This window comes from Mytilus trossulus, chromosome 12 (genome assembly GCF_036588685.1).
Source record: "Mytilus trossulus isolate FHL-02 chromosome 12, PNRI_Mtr1.1.1.hap1, whole genome shotgun sequence".
Lineage (NCBI taxonomy): Eukaryota > Metazoa > Mollusca > Bivalvia > Mytilida > Mytilidae > Mytilus > Mytilus trossulus.
Window position 1 is genome coordinate 25,864,157 of NC_086384.1, and position 20,851 is coordinate 25,885,007.

Consider the following 20,851-nt stretch of genomic DNA (forward strand, 5'->3'; position numbering starts at 1 on the left):
GTATACATATAGTCACTTTTCCCCCATGCCAATCTTTCCCCCCTATATTATAGATATCACTGTAGATATATACACGTCTGAAAATTAACCCGAACAGTGTTAGAAATAGGTTTATAGATACAAATTTTTAGTTCTTTTACATAAACAAAAGTCTGTCTGCAGGTTTATCAGTCTATCTATGTTTCAACTAATCTGTCTTTCTTTGTGTCCCCTAGTCTTTATACATTCTCAACTGCATGTCTGTCTGTATGTCGACAAGTCTGTCTACATATTCACCCGTCTGTTCACATGTTTACCAGTCTTTCTACATATTCAACCGTCTGTTCAAATGTTTACCAGTCTGTCTACATATTCACCCGTCTGTTCACATGTTTACCAGTCTTTCTACATATTCAACCGTCTGTTCAAATGTTTACCAGTCTGTCTACATATTCACCCGTCTGTTCACATGTTTACCAGTCTTTCTACATATTCAACCGTCTGTTCAAATGTTTACCAGTCTGTCTACATATTCACCCGTCTGTTCACATGTTTACCAGTCTTTCTACATATTCAACCGTCTGTTCAAATGTTTACCAGTCTGTCTACATATTCAACCGTCTGTTCACATGTTTACCAGTCTGTCTACATATTCACCCGTCTGTTCAAATGTTTACCAGTCTTTCTACACATTCAACCGTTTGTTCAAATGTTTACCAGTCTGTCTACATATTCAACCGTCTGTTCACATGTTTACCAGTCTGTCTACATATTCACCCGTCTGTTCAAATGTTTACCAGTCTGTCTACATATTCACCCGTCTGTTCACATGTTTACCAGTCTATCTACATATTCACCCGTCTGTTCAAATGTTTACCAGTCTGTCTACATATTCACCCGTCTGTTCAAATGTTTACCAGTCTGTCTACATATTCAACCGTCTGTTCAAATGTTTACCAGTCTGTCTACATATTCATCCGTCTGTTCACATGTTCACCAGTCTGTCTATGCTCACTAGTCCGTCTATATTTTCACTAGCTTTGAAATAAGTTTCAGTAACTGCGAGTACTTTTATTTCGGTGTTTTGTTTCTATTGTTTTTATGTAAGTGATTATTGTGCAACGTATCAACATTTTTAGTGAAGCCAATTTCAACTGATATTTTTTTTCTTGCGGTGTGCTGTCCTAGGTTGGGTTCATTGGGGAGGGTTGAGTTTATGGCCATCACATTGTTTATGCACCAATGCCCATTCGAAAGCCAGGAACATGTAGTACCGGTTAAAGTGGTTATTGTTGGTTCATGTCGTTTGAGTTTGGGTTTTTTGTAATTTTTTTTGTAATCAATAAGCCTGTTAGTTTTGTTTGTTTTGTTCCCTTATTTGTATGGTCGGAGCATTTTATAGCCGACTATATATGGGTTTTTTTCTTTTGGAGGCCGTACGGTGGCCTTTTATTACTTACTACCAGGTCCGTGTAACTCCGGTGGATATTTGTATCATAAGTGCTAGATCGTGGTCGACCCTATATATACACCTCTCCCCTAGGTTTGATGAAGTTTCACACTTATCAGACTTCTTCTTCTGAATGAAAGCTTAAAGGCGATGAGTATTTTTCTCTATCCATGCCTTTGATGGGTACTTTTACCTTGTGGTACAAAAATGATTTATCATGTAAAGTCAAAATCTTCAAACTGACCAGAAGTGGTTGTATTCAGTAGGTCAATGATACCAAGGGTTCACGATTGAGAATGGATGTGATCACTGCATCAGAATGTGCTTCGTGTGTATGTATACATGGTGTATATAAATACATATCAATTTATATTAATACGATGAAGCTTTGGTACCGCTAAACTAATCAAAAAAGATAATATTCTTTTTTCAGGATAAAAATTTCTAACTGACGTCGCCGACGTTATAAGTTTATAAAGGGGAAAAAATAGCTTATCATGCCGCAAAGGGGAAAAATTGGCCTGATCCTCGTTTTCCCCCTATAACGTTGAGGGGGAAAAGTTGGATCATGCCAATTTTTCCGCGGGGAAATATTGGATCGATCCAGTTTTTCCCCCCGGAAAAATTGGCATGGGGGAAGAATGGCTATAGGACACCGGCTCAAATACGTGCCAGTTAACAGGAAGTTGCTGAGTAATGAATCGGAAAACGCATTACACGAGATAGCTGACTAATGTAAACCCTAAACCAAATTTCCACGAGAATGATGCAACGAGAAATATTCATGGGACGGAGCGGATGGATTGACAAATGGACGGATGGATGGATAAACGGACAGACAAAGGTAATAGTATACAGTAAACCCCCACTTTTTTAAAGCCGGGGTACAGTGGCGGATCCAGAACTTTTCTTAAAAGGGGGGTCTCCAGTCATGCTTCAGTAATTTCCTATATAATCAACCAAATCCTTCCACGAAAGTTCCCCCCTGGACCCGCCTATGGGGTATAATGATAAAACATCCTTCCTTAAAAAAAATCAGTTATTTCAGGCAAATTCAACATTCTTCACAAAATGCAATAACGTGTTACAATTTTTGTTCTATGATTGTGCGTTAGAAACTACTCGGACTTGTTTAAATTATTTACTCCCGTTTGAAACTGCTCGGACTTGTTTAAATTACTTACTTCCGTTTGATACTCCTCGGATTTGTTCAAATAATTACTTCCGTTTGAAACTACTCGGACTTGTTTAAATTACTTACTTCCGTTTGATACTCCTCGGATTTGTTTAAATAATTACTTCCGTTTGATACTCCTCGGACTTGTTTAAATAATTACTTCCGTTTGAAACTACTCGGACTTGTTTAAATTACTTACTTCCGTTTGATACTCCTCGGACTTGTTTAAATAATTACTTCCGTTTGAAACTACTCGGACTTGTTTAAATTACTTACTTCCGTTTGATACTCCTCGGACTTGTTTAAATAATTACTTCCGTTTGAAACTACTCGGACTTGTTTAAATTACTTACTTCCGTTTGATACTCCTCGGACTTGTTTAAATAATTACTTCCGTTTGAAACTACTCGGACTTGTTTAAATTACTTACTTCCGTTTGATACTCCTCGGATTTGTTTAAATAATTACTTCCGTTTGAAACTACTCGGACTTGTTTAAATTACTTACTCCATCACACGGTGTCCGACAGACCACAAATGAGCAATCATATGTCATTGTATTCCCACCAGCAGTACGGAACATTTCAAATACAGGGCTTAAAGCAACTTTACCAGTTGTTATAAAGCCTGCATCCGATTTAAACAAGCTCCCTTGTCCACATCTGTAAAAAGGAAATGAAAAATTCAAGTCTACTTTTCCCTGTAGTTTTAATACAATACACTATTATTTCATTGAATGGTTTACGTTTTTTTTAATAGTTGGTCATTTCATGCATATAAATCCTTGAAAATAGTTATCGTTTACATTAGTTTCTTAGTGCAGACCAAATGAAGTAGGTTCTTAAAATTGAACAATTGGAACACTTTAATGCAGAAATAAGAAGATGTGTTATAATAGCAAATAAGACAACTTTAGTCTAAATTCAACAAATAAAGATAGTCGGTAAGATAAATTCGTTACAAAATGTGCTAGTGACCTAATATGATATATACAGGGTAAGTAAATTTACTGACCCTCTATATATCATATTCGCTCTCATCCCATATGGAATTTACTGACCCTGTATATATCATATTAGGTCACTAACACACTATGTAACTAATAAAGCCCCGCCTCCCTACTAACCTAATATGTAATATACACGGTCACCACGAGGTCGCTTTTAACCAATCATATTCCTAGAAATGTATAGGAGGTAAGATAAATATATTTACCCAGCGGTTAATATCGGATATTTGTATGCTGTTCCTGTAGCACTACATGACAATGTCTGAAAACCCTGCTCATCTGAAGAGTTACCTGTTAAATATGTCAATGTTATAAGATATGGGGATAGACACAATGCATTATCACTGAATAAGTATACATTTTTGTTAAGGGGTCAGCTGAAGCACGCCTTCGGCTGCGGGATTATCTCGCTTGTTGAAGACCCATTGGTGGCATTTTGGCTGTTATCTGCTCTTTGTTGAAGACCCATTGGTGGCATTTTGGCTGTTATCTGCTCTTTGGTCGGGTTGATTATCTCGCTTGTTGAAGACTTATTGGTGGCATTCGGCTGTTATCTGCTCTTTGGTCTAGTTGATTATATCTCGCTTGTTGAAGACCTATTGGTGACATTCGGCTGTTATCTGCTCTTTGGTTGGGTTGTCGCCTCTTAAACAAATACCCCATTTTCATTCTCAATATTCTTTACATTACATGTTTGACGTATAGTAATAACATGTAACTAATGTATCAAATCGTTAAGTGTACGTATAGTAATTACATGTAACTAACGTATCAAATGGTCAAGTTTTCACAAAATCACTGATTTATTGAAGCTATCATTGTTATATAACTACATTAGATGTGCGTTTCACTATAATTCGATATTCTGATTGGCTAACTGCACATCACGTGTTATTCCTTAAGCAATTACATTACTCAATAAAACTTTTCATTCATGATAACACGAGGTCCCACAATAAAGTGCTTAGGTGAATTAAATAAAAAGTTGATAAAATTCGTGTTTTTATGATCCTTGCTAAAAAATGTTATAATAAGTATTGAATGCTTCTTTTTGTTACTTCATAGGGTTGTAAAAGAGTTGACCGTGCGCACGTTTTTAGAATGAACCGCTTCCGCGCTTCATACCAAAGTACTTCAGTCAACGCTTTTATAACCCCAGTGAAGTTACAAAAAGAAGAATTCAATTCTTTAATGATGTTTCTGTTCGCTTGCAATAATGTTAAAAACAATAACTTAATAATAACGATAATATTGCCAATGATAATATTTTGTAATGCTGTTGACAGAATACTTACCAACAAGAACGGCTTTTAATTTTACAATTTTACCAATCAGGATATTTCCCGTAATACAGTTATTATTGAGATCCGCCACACAGATATTTATTGTAGATTGACTGGTTTCCGCCAAATGCTGTTCAATCTGTTTTACTGGGACCTTACTGAAAATTCACCAATTAATATTCTCAATAAATTTGAAATGATTGGTAGAACTTGAATGAGAGGTTTTATATGCACATGGTAAAAACAGCAGTAATATATTTATTCAACGGCTGTTTTCTTAGTTTTACGATTAATCAGTTTTTCAAATGTGTGATTTCAAGACTTCTTGCTTGCCAATCGTAACCCAGCCGTACATTGGCCATTATAACTTATGATATTTTTTTATTTGCATGCGTATCCGCAATCTATTATTCCCATGAAGCCGGCTATATATATATTATCTAATGACGCTTCGTACTTTTTAACGGAAACGACAATGTATTTGTGTTAATTCAGTTTTGAAAACAGTAGATATGTTGGCGGTGCCACAGGATTTAAATTCGAACTAGACAATTGATAGAATGACGTCCATTATCACAGAACTATTATAGTACATATTGTTACTGATGCTCGTCTATGGGTGCGAGATTTTCTCGCTGTTAAGATCCATAGTTGGCCTTTGGCTGTTTGACAAACTTTGAACGTCAATCTAATTAAAATATTGATCTCTGCATCTAATTAAAATATTGATCTCTGATTACGTTATACTGCATATGAGCTCATATGCAGTATAACGTAATCAGAGATCATCATATGCAGTATAACGTAATCAGAGATCATCTCTGAACGTAATCAGAGATCATCTCTGATTATAACGTAATCAGAGATCAATATTTTAATTAGATTGTTTGAACGTTGACATTGGAACGTCGACCTTGATCTTACCGACCTCATTTTTTGCCAAAATCGAGGTGTTATTAACATGTTAACGGACCCCCTATTGCGCCCCTCATATATCTATAGTTCTAAAATAACGAGGTACAATTTGTCAGCCGTGATGGGGTAAAAACGACAAATCAAAGAATTCAACTTTATATATAGCTAATATAGGACAATGGTGTAGATTTAAAATGTCACCACTCCAGACCCTTTTGTTTTCCACATAATTAATATTATTAATAATTTCTAAATTCAGTCATTGTCAAATTGTTCCCTATTGTAGAATTTTACTCAGAAAAACTTTCTAAGATAACAATACGAATACTAAAATTCTGGACTTTAAATAAGGCGTATAGGTACATTTTCTATTTATTAGCGGGCATGACGTAAAACAGCAAATCAAAGAATTCAACTTTATTTATAACTAATATAATTATGACAATACTGTTGTCTTGATTAAAAAATACTCCATTCCAGGACCTTTTGTTCTCCAAATAAATGATATTACCAATAATTGATAAGTTCCAGGTCGACGGGTTTAAACAGAAAGATTTGAAAGCAGAGAAGACTGTGTATCTTATAATCGGCATGACGTTATTAGATAACTGTTGTAGTCCTGGAGATATAAAAGTAGTCTAACTAGTTGAGTTAGGGGAGATCTTCTTTGGCTCAATTGGTTAGAGCGCCATTTTTTTTTGGAGAAATATCTAAATTCGCAGACCATTATCGATCTGTGTCTTATACGCTTTCTTTCATGCTCAGTATAGATGTACTCACTATGAAATTTTGAAAATCTTTGTTTCAAAACTTGCCTTATTGTGCCTCGATTTTGCGGGCTAGTAATAAATGGTTCAATTTGATTTACATGGCCAAATAATGTTAGTTACTGAAATAATTATGTTAAAGCTAGAGACAACTGTACCTTTCCTCAAGCTGCTGCACACTCGTTTCCTTGTCGCCGATTGGGTCATAAATACACGTGACTATCTTTTCGGGAATGTCGATGGTTATAACACGTTCAGATAGTGGAATGTATACACTGACAGAATAAACGTCTGCTGCTAACGACCTTTGCTGAAAATACGAATAAAACTAGTAAAACAATTGAAACGTCTTTCCACTAAGTGTGATATTTTAAATGTACTCTTTACTTCCTCTAAACAGAGTAGTTGAGTCAATACGGATTACAATTGGTATAATAAACCTTTGAACAGAGTAGTTGAGTTAATTTAAAGTATAATTGGTATAATAAACCACTGCACATAGTAACGGAGTCATTACGAGAATAATTGGCATAATGTACCGATGTACAAATGTCTTATGATATCTAGTGTCTTATAAAGTAAATGTAGTTACAGCCGATTTCAATGAGTGTGTAGAAAAGGGTTATATCATTATTTAGCTTGCTTGCTAGCTGAACCGTGAAGTAATTGTTAGGTTAGGTAAACTACCCTCTTTTAAGAATAGACTAGTCCGACAGATAACCAGTCTATCTGTATGTAGGACTAGGCTATTTCGAAAGAAGGATAGGGATATATGCCGTTCCTAACAGCTAGCAAGTAAACTAACCAAAGATATAACCTTTGTCTACACTCTCATTGAAATCGGCTGTAGTACCTCATTTCATTTTCATAATTTGTACCAATGACATAATGTTAAACACTATTAAAGTCATGATAGCTCAATTTGAATCCGGAGATCGTAAATCAACACTGGTGTCAAAGGTATTTCTAACATAGGCCAAACTTACATAGAAAGCACAGTTTATTGTCGTATTGGTGTCAAAGGTGACATAAAGCCAAACTTACGAAAGCAGACGTTATTGTTGCATTGGTGTCAAAGGTAACATAAAGCCAAACTTACATAGAAAGCAGACGTTAGTGTTGAATTGGTGTCAAAGGTAACATTTTAGCCAAACTTACATAGAAAGCAGACGTTAGTGTTGCATTGGTGTCAAAGGTAACATAAAGCCAAACTTACATAGAAAGCACACGTTATTGTTGCATTGGTGTCAAAAACCACTGATAATGAATAAGATCCAAAGTTATCCATAGTAAAAAGGAATTCCCCATTGGCGCATACAGCAAATGGTTTAGAGCTTGGTAAATCAGCCGTGACCGTTATCACTGCAGGTGGGTTCAATATCGACTCGGGACACTTAGCTTCCACTGAAAAAAATGGTGCATATTAACACGCAAACAAGAATCTTATGGGTTCTTTATTTTTTATACAGCAGGTCTTCAAAAAATAAATTGGGTCTGTTTTGGTAACATTTGGTGCAGAATTTAATGCAGTTTTCTCTAATATCTAACAAAAAATTAATAGATTAAATCAACATAGTAGATCTTAAATATGTTGGTATAAACACAATTATATAGACTTTATATTGATAAAGGCAAAATCGAGTTATAACTGAAAAGGTTACTTTAGTTGGTAAATGAAGAAATTTTGCCTTTAAGAACCCAATCTGATTAAAATCAAATCTCTCAGCGCTCCCGTTTCTGATATTTTGCTTGGGAGCGACATATCAGAAACGGCAGCGTTGAGAGGTTAAAACATGGTGTTTTTGGAGGAGGTACGGTTCTTGAGTCTGATAAAAATCAAACCTCTCAGCGCTCAGTTTCTGATATGTCGCTCCCAGTAAACCCTAATGAAAGACGTTCGAAAGCTGTCGAAGAAAACTTTTTCTTACCATTGATGTAATATTCGTCTTCCTGACCACCGGCTATCTGAAAAAAAAACCAAGAAGTTTCAACGATTATTCATCAATCATGAACTGGCGTAACCAGATTTGTTTATTCATACAAGGACAAGGTGCATGAGAAGTATGGCAACCCGTTTTTTTTTAATTTATTCAATTTCAAGATATAATGAATAAAGTTTATAAGATATTATATACAGTATGTTTTATTCTTTCAGATGTATTTTATTTAACATACTATATAGTAAAAAATCATTTCTGTAGATCACCGAAAGGGGAAGTGGTCTAGAACACAGTATTATTTTATTTAGGGGGTTCACTATACACGCAAATTTTTATTAGTCTTCACTTCAAGGTTAATCGAGCAAATTTTATTTAATAGGGCTTCTTTACAGTTTTTTTACTTTACTACGGGCTCATAAGGATCTTCAATCTGATTGTATTGCTGTGTCCAAGGCCGTAGCGCATCTCCTTTTAAAGTGAGGCATTTCGCCGAGCGGAGCGAGGCGAAAAAATTTTGGGCCCTTTTTTTTTAGGGGGGTTCGGATGCATGAAACGGAAGAAGCTTATTTCAGCATTACTATCTATAATAAAAAAAAACAAAAAAATATAACAGAAATGCGGATTTTTTTTATTAGCTAGCCTAGTAAGTAACAAAACGAGTTTCAATATTAAAGTTAATCTCTGTTGGTCAACCAAAACTTTACGATTCTCCTGTGATTTGTACTATTAAAAAGCTTCAACACACCTTCTGATGTGTATACATATATATTTATCTCCAACAGCAAGTTATAAAAGACGAGAACATATTATAAGCAGCAATTAGGATACATTTATTATACATAATCATTAACCATAAGAATAGGTACAGAGAAGACTAGACCAACATTGTTACTAAACCAGATGTTTGACGTTCTAATGTCACAAGTGATCACAATTTATCTGTAAAAATGTAAACATTCCACTGGAAGACATGTCAACTTACCTGGACACATTATTCTACCAATTTTTAAGTCATTAGTCTGACCTACCGTTTAGGGGTTCGAACTCCAGGCCTACCACAATAGAATCATTGGAACACGCTAGCATACAACCAGACAATGTTAATAATAATAATAGAAAAAAAGAAACACGAAAAAAATATTTTCAAACAATACCAAAAATATATTTCATACTTTTATTAAAAATAAATAAAAATCATGAATTGCCTTATACATTAAAGACTTCCATATTTATGAAAACGGCGCTTCGTGATTTTGTTCAGTAAATCAATTATAAATAATCATTATATTTTTTGGTCAATGAATTATTTTATCGATTTTCATTTGCAGCATGTTTGTTGTTCAGTGTGTAAACATTGGTAGATTCAAAAATAAACCAAGAAAGTTATAAGCCAGCATACTCATGAGTTTCCCTTTTCATCTTTTTTCTCTTTAAAGAACCCGTCTTCAACCAGTTTTGTAACGACATAAATAAGATTTGTTTCAATTTTTGTATTTTGATTTGTAATCGGGACACTTATTTTTTTTTACCGTCACCGCTATGGTAAAATAATTATATTCAAAATCGCTGCTGCAGATTGGAAACACTGTATGAAGTGTGCCGGTAGATAGTTTGAAACTCGAAACTCGCATATTGATAATGTAAAATATATGAAATTAAAAAAAATGACACTTCTAAAGTTTGATCGTCGTTTCAAATGTGAGGCATTTGCCTCATTTGCCTCCATTACGCTACGGCCCTGGTGTCCACAATAGACACAGCAATATTATTCTACGTATTTCACCTGTATCGGTTTGGACAATTCCATGGACTATTCCATACACACACCATTATGCTTAAGGGGTTTTCATATGTCATGTCAAGATGATATAGGTTATTTACCGTTGTTTGCCACAAAAAAAATCTGGTAAAGTCACTTTTCTGAAAAACCAATATAAATATAGTTAACATATTTATATATTTAATCTAACTGTGTTCATTGACCCGAATGTTTTAATGACAACACACACCGAAAATTCGTTTTGGTCTATTCCATGACATTTGCGCGGGAAATATTCATCAGAGACTTAATTTTAATGGACATTCATTTGGAAAATTTTACTATCTATTTTTGTGAACAATTGTCATATGTGTTTGTGTTTCGTACATTTAAAGGATCAACGTTATTTAAATTCCGTATATCGTCATTTGACATCAGGTTTGTACGCATTTAGTCTCTTCTCTAGTCTATAATCTAAACCGAAGGCCGCGAAGGGACACATGTCATGATGACACGTGCTGCACAATCCCACACATTTCAACGAACAAAAAAGTTACTATTGCATATACTTTATCAGCTGTTTATAGTCATCTATATGCATTTCCTCCCCTAATGTCAGTCATGATAACACTGGCATTAACAGCGGAAACCGTGTATTCGCGAATTCTGTCTTTCGCCTGGACGATTCCATACAACATTGTAGTTCAGGGGTTGTTTACATGTTGAGTCGTATCTGGTATCTTAATGAAAACGATGTACATTATTTCTACATATTTGTATATGTTGAAGGAAACAGCTCAATTTCATGATAATTTGGTATACAGAAACATGACATAAGTTTTTTGTACAATTTTGGTGTGTATAAATGACCTACATTACAGCCCTGAAATTTTGGTGTATCTAATGAGGGGGGATAGGAGGGGTTTACTCTTTAACGGATTTACTGAACACATGTAAATACTGGTGGAGGATATTCAGTGTATTTTTATACACCGTACTCAGCTGGGTTTGCCTTGATTGGAAGAATATATTTACAGACAGCTATAGTATAGATAAAGCAGCTGTATTTAGACATGGCATTTACCTGGGAATTCCCAAAATACAATGCTGACATGTAATTTACCATCAATTTGGAATAAGCATCGCTGGCGTAGCTGGGTCATTTTTACGTGTACGCCCGAACCTTGGCGAGCTATATGAGGGGTGCCAACTGCTCAATGTTAAAGCACCTGCTGGTAGTGGGTTGGAAAGGGACGAAGCCCCTGAGTGCTATCGAGAATGAGTTACCGTAATGATTCCTGTCAGTAAAAAATCATTGTACTCATACCAACCAATGGGACACTGGGATGCTGAAATTATACACAAAAGATTAGTTTATAAGGTCATTAGCAACAGAGTGTATCTGGTAGCAACCACCACTGTACTCTGATACCAGTCAATGGCATACCTGCCAACTGTCACTATTTGCAGGGGACCCCCCTCTTAGGTCAGTCAGTGGGCCCCCACTTTAGAAAATTTCTGGATCCGCCACTGGATATACAGTATCGAACAGAAGATAAAAAAGGGAACAATATGGTGAATTTTAGAGATTAATATTATTTCATGTACATGCATTTGAAATATTTAAGATATATTGTTTCGATTTTTTTAGTTCTAGGTAACACGGTGACCTAGCTTCCATATTCGAAAACTGTGATTTAAATGCTAGTCTATAAGAGGGATATTTCCTTTTCATTGGTTGTAGATATGGAATCTTATTTTACCAGATTTGAAATAATGACTTTGGGAATGAAGATATCGTTAAGACTGAATGTCAGTTTTAGTCTTATATATCTATAATACTAAAATTACGAGGTCCAATTTGTCAGCCGTCATCACGTAAAAACGACAAATCAAAGAATTCGACTTTATATATAACTATTATAGTTCAAAGGTGTAAATTAAAAATTACACCACTCCAGGCCCTTTTGTTTTCCACGTAATTAATATTGCCAATTATTAAGAGAAGTTCCGGATCGAGTCGCGATACCGATACCAATAGTATATTCACCTGTTACAGATTACCTTATTTGTATGTTCCGCATCTGACAGGCGCACCACCAAACGGTGTATTCAGGATTAATATGCTATATACACGGGTCGTATCCACAGAGTTGAAGCTACTAAATTGTCAAATTTTAATCAGTTTAGACTTTCTAAGATAACAATACAAATACTAAAATCTGGACTAAAAATAAGGCGTATAGGTAAAAATAAGGCGTATAGGTACAGTTTTCAATTTGTTACCCGGCATGACGTAAAACAGTGAATCAAAGATTTCAACTTTATTTACAACTAATATATATGACAATGCTGTTGATTAAAAAATACTCCATTCCAGTAACTTTTGTTTTTCAAATAATTAATATTACCAATAATTAATAAGTTCCAGTTCGACGGGTTCAATCAGAAAGATTTGAAAGCAGAGAAAACTGTGTATCGTTTAATCTGCATAACTTTATCAGATAAAAAAACTAATACTAAAATAAGGCTTGCACATATACATGTAGTTATATACATGTTTTTTGTACGTTAACTCAGTCACGCCCCTGCGATACCACGGGTCTGTTCTAATGTACTTTATAATTTTAGTCTTGCATGTACATAATTATGTGTACATATATCACTGATTCAGTGGCAATGGTAAATAGACACTGACAAGTCTTAGATAATATTTTATAGTTTTGAATGTTTTGTCCGTTGACTAAAATTAGGTGGAGGTTTGCGTGTTCTTATTTCCAACAGAGGTAAACTCAACACATATTAATATGTGCATGAGGCAAATTGATAGTTGCTAGATAGGGAATGATTGTACCACAAGAAAGTTTTAACCTGTGTATATATACTTAAAATATGATAAAAAAAATCATGTCTTTTTCAGGACTTCTGAATCCAACCATGTAGTATGGAATGTTTTTGAGATGTGGTTTTGGTCGATGGATGTTAATGAAGGACCTGTAGTACAAAGTATATCACTGAATTTAGCTCTTTGTCTAAGTGTATTATTGAATACTTTGCTTTGAGCTCAGTTCATTGTTATGCAAATCATTCTTTGTGAAATAAAGATTTGACAGAAAACTCTCATGTACAAGGATTTGTCAAAGTACATGTAGTATCACCTCTATTTACAATGTAAGTATTAGGGAGATAAAAGCATTCTATATTGATTTGAACCAAACATATTATAAAAAAAAAGAACAAATTTACCGGAGAATGCTACTACCACTACTAGCAATATGATGCTAGGTTGTTTCAATACATATGTACTAGCTGCCTACTGATGACTCGGTTCTGAGTGTAAATGGTCCAACAATGCGGGGGAAAATTACAAGGCATATCTAGGCTTATCAATTTCTAAAACAATATTTCATTGTACATGTTTGAAATTTTTAAACAACCACAGAAATTTTTGCAGTTGAAATACATGTAGGTATCCTGTCGTCGTCTTCCCAAGACGGATGGTTTCCAGATAATAACTTCAGTATAAGTAAAAAGGAAGCCTTAAAATTATAACATACTGTGGATTCATTTATTTTCGTGGGTACCAATTTTGGTGGATTAAAGAAAATTTGCATTTTCGTGGAAATTTAATTTTGTGGTTTTGCCGAAGTCTGCATACAAGTCTACAGAAATAAAATTGAGAATGGAAATGGGGAATGTGTCATAGAGACAACAACCCGACCAAATAAAAAACATCAGCAGAAGGTCACCAACAGGTCTTCAATGTAGCGAGAAATTCCCGCACCCGAAGGCGTCCTTCAGCTGGCCCCTAAACAAATATATACTAGTTCAGTGATAATGAACGCCATACTAATTTCCAAATTGTACACAAGAAACTAATATAAAAATAATACAAGACTAACAAAGGCCAGAGGCTCCTGACTTGGGACAGGCGCAAAAATGCGGCGGGGTTAAACATGTTTGTGAGATCTCAACCCTCCCCCTATACCTCTAACCAATGTAGAAAAATAAACGCATAACAATACGCACATTAAAATTCAGTTCAAGAGAAGTCCGAGTCTGATGTCAGAAGGTGTAACCAAAGAAAATAAACAAAATGACAATAATACATAAATAACAACAGACTACTAGCAGTTAACTGACATGCCAGCTCCAGACTTCAATTAAACTGACTGAAAGATTATGATTTCATCATATGAACATCAGGCACAATCCTTCCCGTTGGGGGTTTAGTATCATACCATCATAACATATATGAGAAGAACATAACCCGTGTCATGCCAACAACTGTTTTTAGAATAAATGTCTTTAGTTCCAACGCAAAGACCTTATCAGTGACTCAATATTAACGCCAAAATATGCAATCTTTAATGACTTGACAACAGTATCGTAATTATATCCCTTCTTAATCAGTCTATTTAAAGGTTTTGTAAGTTTTTGAGGTGAATACTGACACCTTTGTGCTTTATAAAGAATATTTCCATAAAAAAATGGATGTGAAATACCTGAACGTATAAAAAGTCTGCATGTTGAGCTATATTTACGAATGATGTCTTTATACCGATGATAAAATTTAGTAAAAGTTTTGACTAGTCTGTGATATTGAAAACCCTGGTGTAATAATTTTTCAGTAATACATAAATTTCTCTCGTTAAAATCTAAAACATTGTTACAAACATGAGCGAATCTGTTAATCGTTGAACATTTAATTTCGTGGTTAGACTCTACCCACGAAAGCCACGAAAATTGGTATCCAAAGAATAATAATGAATCCACAGTAATATTTATAATCATAATAGGAAGCTTGGGATTGTTTTGGGGGGTTATATATATAGTCCCTAAGGTTTAGGAATAAGGGTTCCAAAGGTGACCAAAACAAGCATTAATCCAGTGTCCGTACAAAAAGTCGTGTATAAGTATTTCAATTGTTCTGAAATTGTACCATAATATTGAATACCATAAGTAGAAGGTTGAGGTCTATTTTGTGGGTTATGGGGCAAACAGTCTATGAATTAAGGGCCAAAAACAAACATTTTTGTAGATTCCAGACAATAAATTTGAGTTATTTCTTTGTCCAGAATGGTTGGTGAATTACCTTAAACCAATGCTTTATGAAATCTTCTTTAAAAATTGGAGTTTAGATTTCTCTGTCCAGAATAGTAGTGGAATCAACTTAAAATAATGCTATACATGTATATACAATATACAATGCAAAATTCACTTTACTACCAACTGATAAATTTAAGCAGTCTTTCAGTCTTCACGATGAACTGTAAAATCTACAGGCCCGGAGCTCAATTTCTGAATTTTTTTAGTTAGATTTTGTTGGCCTGTAGATATGATTTTAACAGGCCCGTGAGCAATTCTACAAGCCTGGGCAGCCTGGGCTGCCACTCTTGACAGCGTGAAGACTGGTCTTTAATAGCCATTCAGTGATTACAAGCACTTTGATTATCATTCTAGGGTTATGCCCTTTCACAATTGGAAAAAATTCTCAAGTTTGTCTCAACCAAATCTAGTGAAATTTGTATATAATGCTTATTACCTCTAAACTCAGTTTAAGTTCATTTTTTGGCAGCTTCACTTTATGTACCTTTTTAACGTTATATGCTAGCGGGGGCATCATCACCATGACTGTATGACATTTATATTTTAATACTTTATGTTTTATTAAAATGAGTAGTTGAATAATTATTGTTGCAAACTCCATTAGAAATTTGATTTGAGATCATTTTTATACGACCGCAAAAATTGAAAACTTTTTGGTTGTACATTGGTATCACGTTGGCGTCATCGTCTTCATCCAAAGACATTTGGTTTTCGCACTCTAACTTAAGTAAAAGTCAATAGAAATATATGAATTTAGACGCAAGGTTTATGACCATGAAAGGAAGGCTGGGATTGATTTTGGGTAATTTGGTCTCAACAGTTTAGGAAAAAGGGCCCAAATTAGCATTGTTCTTGGTTTTTGCTCTATAACACAAGTATTAGTAAACAGAAATCTATGATATTTTAACATAAGGTCTATGGCCACACAAGGAGGGTTGGAAAGGATTTTGGTAGTTTTAGTCCCAACAGTGTAGGATTTAGGAATCAAAAACAGGTCCCAAATAAGCATTTTCCTGGGTTTTTTTAACAATACCTTTAGCATAAGTAATATAAATCTATAAAGGTTTATGACCACAAAAGGAAGGTTTGGATTATTTTTGGGAGTTTTGGTCCCAAGGAATAAGGGGCCAAAATTAAACTTTGTTTGCTTTCATCAAAAAAATGAATTATTGTGCGTCTTTGATATGCCAAATTAACTGTGTTAAGATTCTTAATTTTTGGTCCTGTTTTTAAATTGATCTACATTAAGGTCTAAAGGGTCCAAAATTAAAATTAGCTTGATTTTAACAAAAATTGAATTTTTGTGGTTCTTTGATATGGTGAGTCTTAACGTGTACTTAGATTTTTGATTGTGGGCCCAGTTTTCAAGTTGGTCCCAATCGGGGTCAAAAATTATTATACTAAGTATTGTGCAATAGCAAGAAATTTTCAATTGCACAGTATTCTGCAATAGCAAGAAATCTTTAATTGCACAGTATTGTTCAATAGCAAGAAATGTTCAATTGCACAGTATTGCACAATAGCATGAAATCTCCAATTGCACAGTATTGTGCAATAGCAAGAAATTTTTAATTGCACAATAGCAAGAAATATCTAATTGCACAACACAATATTGCGCAATAGCAAGAAATTTTCAATTGCACAGTAATGCCAATAGCCAGGAATATTCAATTGCACAGTATTGTTGTCCGGTTTTCAAATTGGTCTACATTAAGATCCAAAGGGTCAAAAATTGAACTTGGTTTCATTTCAAAAAAAAAATGAATATATGGGGTTCTTCAATATGCCGAATCTAACCGTGTATTTAGATTTTTAATATTTGGGCCCGGTTATCAAATTGGTCCACATGGAGGTCTAAAGGGTCTAAAATTAAACATTATTTGATTTCATCAAAAATTGAATTCTTCAGGTTCTATGATATTCTGAATTTAACCATGTATTTAGATTTTGGATATTGGACCAAAATAGGTAAATGTCCAATTTAAAATTTTTAAGTTGAAGTTCTTAGGCTTTAAATAAAATATTGTTTGTTTCCCCCAATCCCGACCGACCCTTCAAAATTGGTGCTACTCATAAAATTTTATTGTCAAAACTAAGTGAAATATTATTTTATTCATTTTGGATTTTTAGGCTTGCCGGATCGTCCGATAATATTCAAGCTTTTTGGAAAAATTAAATTATTTCCCTACCTACCTATCCACACCTGGCTTGGCAGGGTCGGGATTGGGGAAACAAACAATATTTTAATTTAGGCCTTAGACCACATTCAATCTGTGTCAGAAACCTATGTTGTGTCAACTATTTAACCACAATCCAAATTCAGAGCTGTATCCAGCTTGAATGTTGTGTCCATACTAGCCCCAACCGTTCAGGTTTCCACCTCTGCAGTCATATAAAGCAGCACCATGCGGAGTATCTGTTCCATTCATTTGTTATTTCTTAATTTGTGTGAATTAACATTGTTACAGTAAATGTTAATTACTACTCTTGCATACCACAACAAATACTGTATTGGTACATGTATCACTTATATTTGTATCCATATAACAAAACAAAAAATGAAAAGGAATAATTTTGCAATGCCTTTCGAGTACTAAATAGCTTTTTAGGTATTAAGACATATTAAGACTTATTTAAAAGTAGATGTTGATGATATCTGCTTGACGTGCTTCAAATTCGATCAGATTACTTTTGGAGCAGTTATGAGTCTTTGAAGCATGCTCACAAAGGTTCTTTTGTGAAATCATTTTTATTTTAGTCAAAATTTGTCTTTGCTTGCACCAGCTTTGGAGGAGATATAAAGAATTGATATAAATCAGCACAAATCTTATTTAGCCCCAATAATCATGTCAGACATGAGCCATTGTCATTACTTAAAACCAATAAATGTATTCTAATCTGAGGAAGAAATTCGACATTTTAACAAAAAAAATTACTAATGATACTGACGATCCACCACAAAGTAATGTAAATAGAACCATACCAATAGTAAGCAAATTATATAAAAAAAGATGAGGTATGATTGCCAATGAGACAATTCTCCACAAGAGACCAAATCGACACAGAAATTAACAATTCCCAGCTACAAAATGTATCCAAAACCAAAGATGTAGAACATGTTCTATCATTATCATTTGATAACTAATGTAATTACTGTCTCCCCATGTCTGTATTGAACATAAAACAATATCAAATAAATAACACTCCTAATGCTCAGATCGGTTGTCACCGTGCAACACAGTTATTAACACCATATAGGAAAAACATAGAACTGTATTGTCATAAGACACAGTCGAACATCCAAACATACTATCCACACTCATCTGTGTCCACACTTGTATCTTTACGAGATAAATGTGTATTTTTACCTGAAAGTATTTGAAATAACGTATTAACTTTATTAAATAACTTATTAACTTTATAATATAAATAAGATATCTTATAAATGAAAGGAAAATGATACATGCAAACTCCTAAATCGTAAATAAAGTGATGAATATACATTGCAAAACTTGTTTCCCAATCCACTGTTACAGTAAATAAATATGTTTAAACTCAACTAAACTAAATAAAGTGACAACGCCATGGCAAACAAAAAAGAAAACGATCAAAGTCAAACAACAGTGTTTTAAACACAACATAGAAAACTAAAGACTGAGGATCACGAATTATACACCGTACATCTTGTATTTATAGATTATCGGTGGTCATCTACACGAGATTGATATTCTCGCAATAATGTAAAGGTGGGCAGCGACCAATATGCGACATATTTTTTTAAATAAGCTAAACAAGGTTATGAACAAATAAGTATAATATTAAAAATATTTTATCAGTCATCTTAACATTTTCTTTCTTTTTTAATTAAAACATTTAAAAAAAAATAATGTATTTCTGTGTAAAAAGTAACCCCCCCCACAATAAAACAAAAACAACAGAATTCTTATAAAATAAACGAAAATGAACGCTAGTACCATTATAAATCTGACCACCATTTCTACTGTCGTAACTGGAAATTATATCTTCTCGATTTCGCATTTCGCATCAGAAACTATCAGCTTATAAATACAAAAGAACGACCACTCTTACTAAAATCTTAGGCAACCTTTCATTCTGTCTTGGTTAAGGTAAAAAAAAATCTTTACAGTCGATTTCATTGAGTGTGTTCAGCCAATGGTAATATCTTTGGTTAGCTTGCTTGTTAGCTGGACCGTGAAGTCAGTGTTAGGTCAGGTAAATTACCCTCCTTTAAGAGTTACTGTAGACTAGTCCAGCAGATAACCAATCTATCGGTCTGTTGGAGTAGGCTACTTCGAAGGGCGTATTGCATTTCCGCTAATTTTTCAAAGTCCCAATGCTACGTTTCCTCAAATTTAAAGTATACGTTTCCGCAATTTGTATTTATTACTTTTCCGGAAATTTACCTGGTAAATTATAAATATTTGAATATATATTGACTTGAAAAATGTTGCTAGTCCTTATATTATACAGAGACAGGCGAAAGCAGTTTCCAAAATTACCTAAATGTAGATTAGAAATTCTAGAAACATTAAGACAAATAGATTTGAACACTAACAAAACTGAAACTTATTTTCACTTTTAGTTAGTCAATGATTTTGATTCGGGAATCGTTATACTTTCATGTTTCACCAACTTGGTATGTCTATGTCATGAAATCACTAATATTTTCATAAATGGCACATTTAAATCCTGTCCGAAATTCTTCTACCAACTCAGTTTATTCGATACATGGATGTAAAAATGATAACTTCATTCGTCTTGTATTTGCGTTACTTCCACTCGAATCCGAGGAATGTTACACGAAACTGATGGATCGGCTTATCGATGTGTGCACCACCCGAAGAATAACTCTCCAGCCCGAGGTAGTTCATAATGACTTTGAATGTGTAATGCATACTGCTATTACGAAAACACGAATAGTGCCGAGTCTTTTCATTCCCACTTGAACGAGCAGTTTTACGATAGCCATCCTAACATTTTTGTTTTTATCGATGTGTTATTGATACTGCAAAAAGTAAAATCACAAAAATACTGAACTCAGAGGAAAATCAATTTGGAAAGTCCATAATCACATGGCAAAATCAAAAAACAAAACGCATCAAAAACGAATGGACAAGAACTGTCATATGCAAACACCATCTTACATCAAGATGAGAACTCTAACTGTTAAGGCATCCGTTTGGAAATGTGAAAAGGAGAAGACGGACTTCCTTCTTCAACAAAATACAAAACTTGTAAACGGTGAATGTACTATTCTGGACTTTGTACGGCGTGTTGGCTACAAATATTCTGCCAGGACTGACTTATGAACTCATATCAAGATATTTCTGATTAGTGCTGACTTTTGAACATAGTACGTTTTCATAGATTTAAATGATGAATTTTACTTGCATGTTATGATGCCTGTTGACTTACTTAATATTTATTTTATTTTATGGCTTTG

At 34.2% G+C, this 20,851-nt stretch overlaps 1 protein-coding gene across 1 annotated transcript in view; it reads right to left on the minus strand.

Annotated features, from left to right (window-relative positions):
• Window positions 1–20,851, minus strand: part of LOC134693600 (vitelline envelope sperm lysin receptor-like) — a 32,324-nt gene that overhangs the window by 6,761 nt on the left and 4,712 nt on the right. Inside the window, exons 3-8 of the mRNA XM_063554444.1 lie at window positions 8,508–8,544; window positions 7,796–7,983; window positions 6,738–6,889; window positions 4,910–5,055; window positions 3,821–3,905; window positions 3,114–3,267 (exon numbers count right to left, since the gene is read on the minus strand). Of these exons, the coding sequence (XP_063410514.1) occupies window positions 3,114–3,267; window positions 3,821–3,905; window positions 4,910–5,055; window positions 6,738–6,889; window positions 7,796–7,983; window positions 8,508–8,544 (762 nt within the window). The remainder of the gene's footprint in view (window positions 1–3,113; window positions 3,268–3,820; window positions 3,906–4,909; window positions 5,056–6,737; window positions 6,890–7,795; window positions 7,984–8,507; window positions 8,545–20,851) is intronic.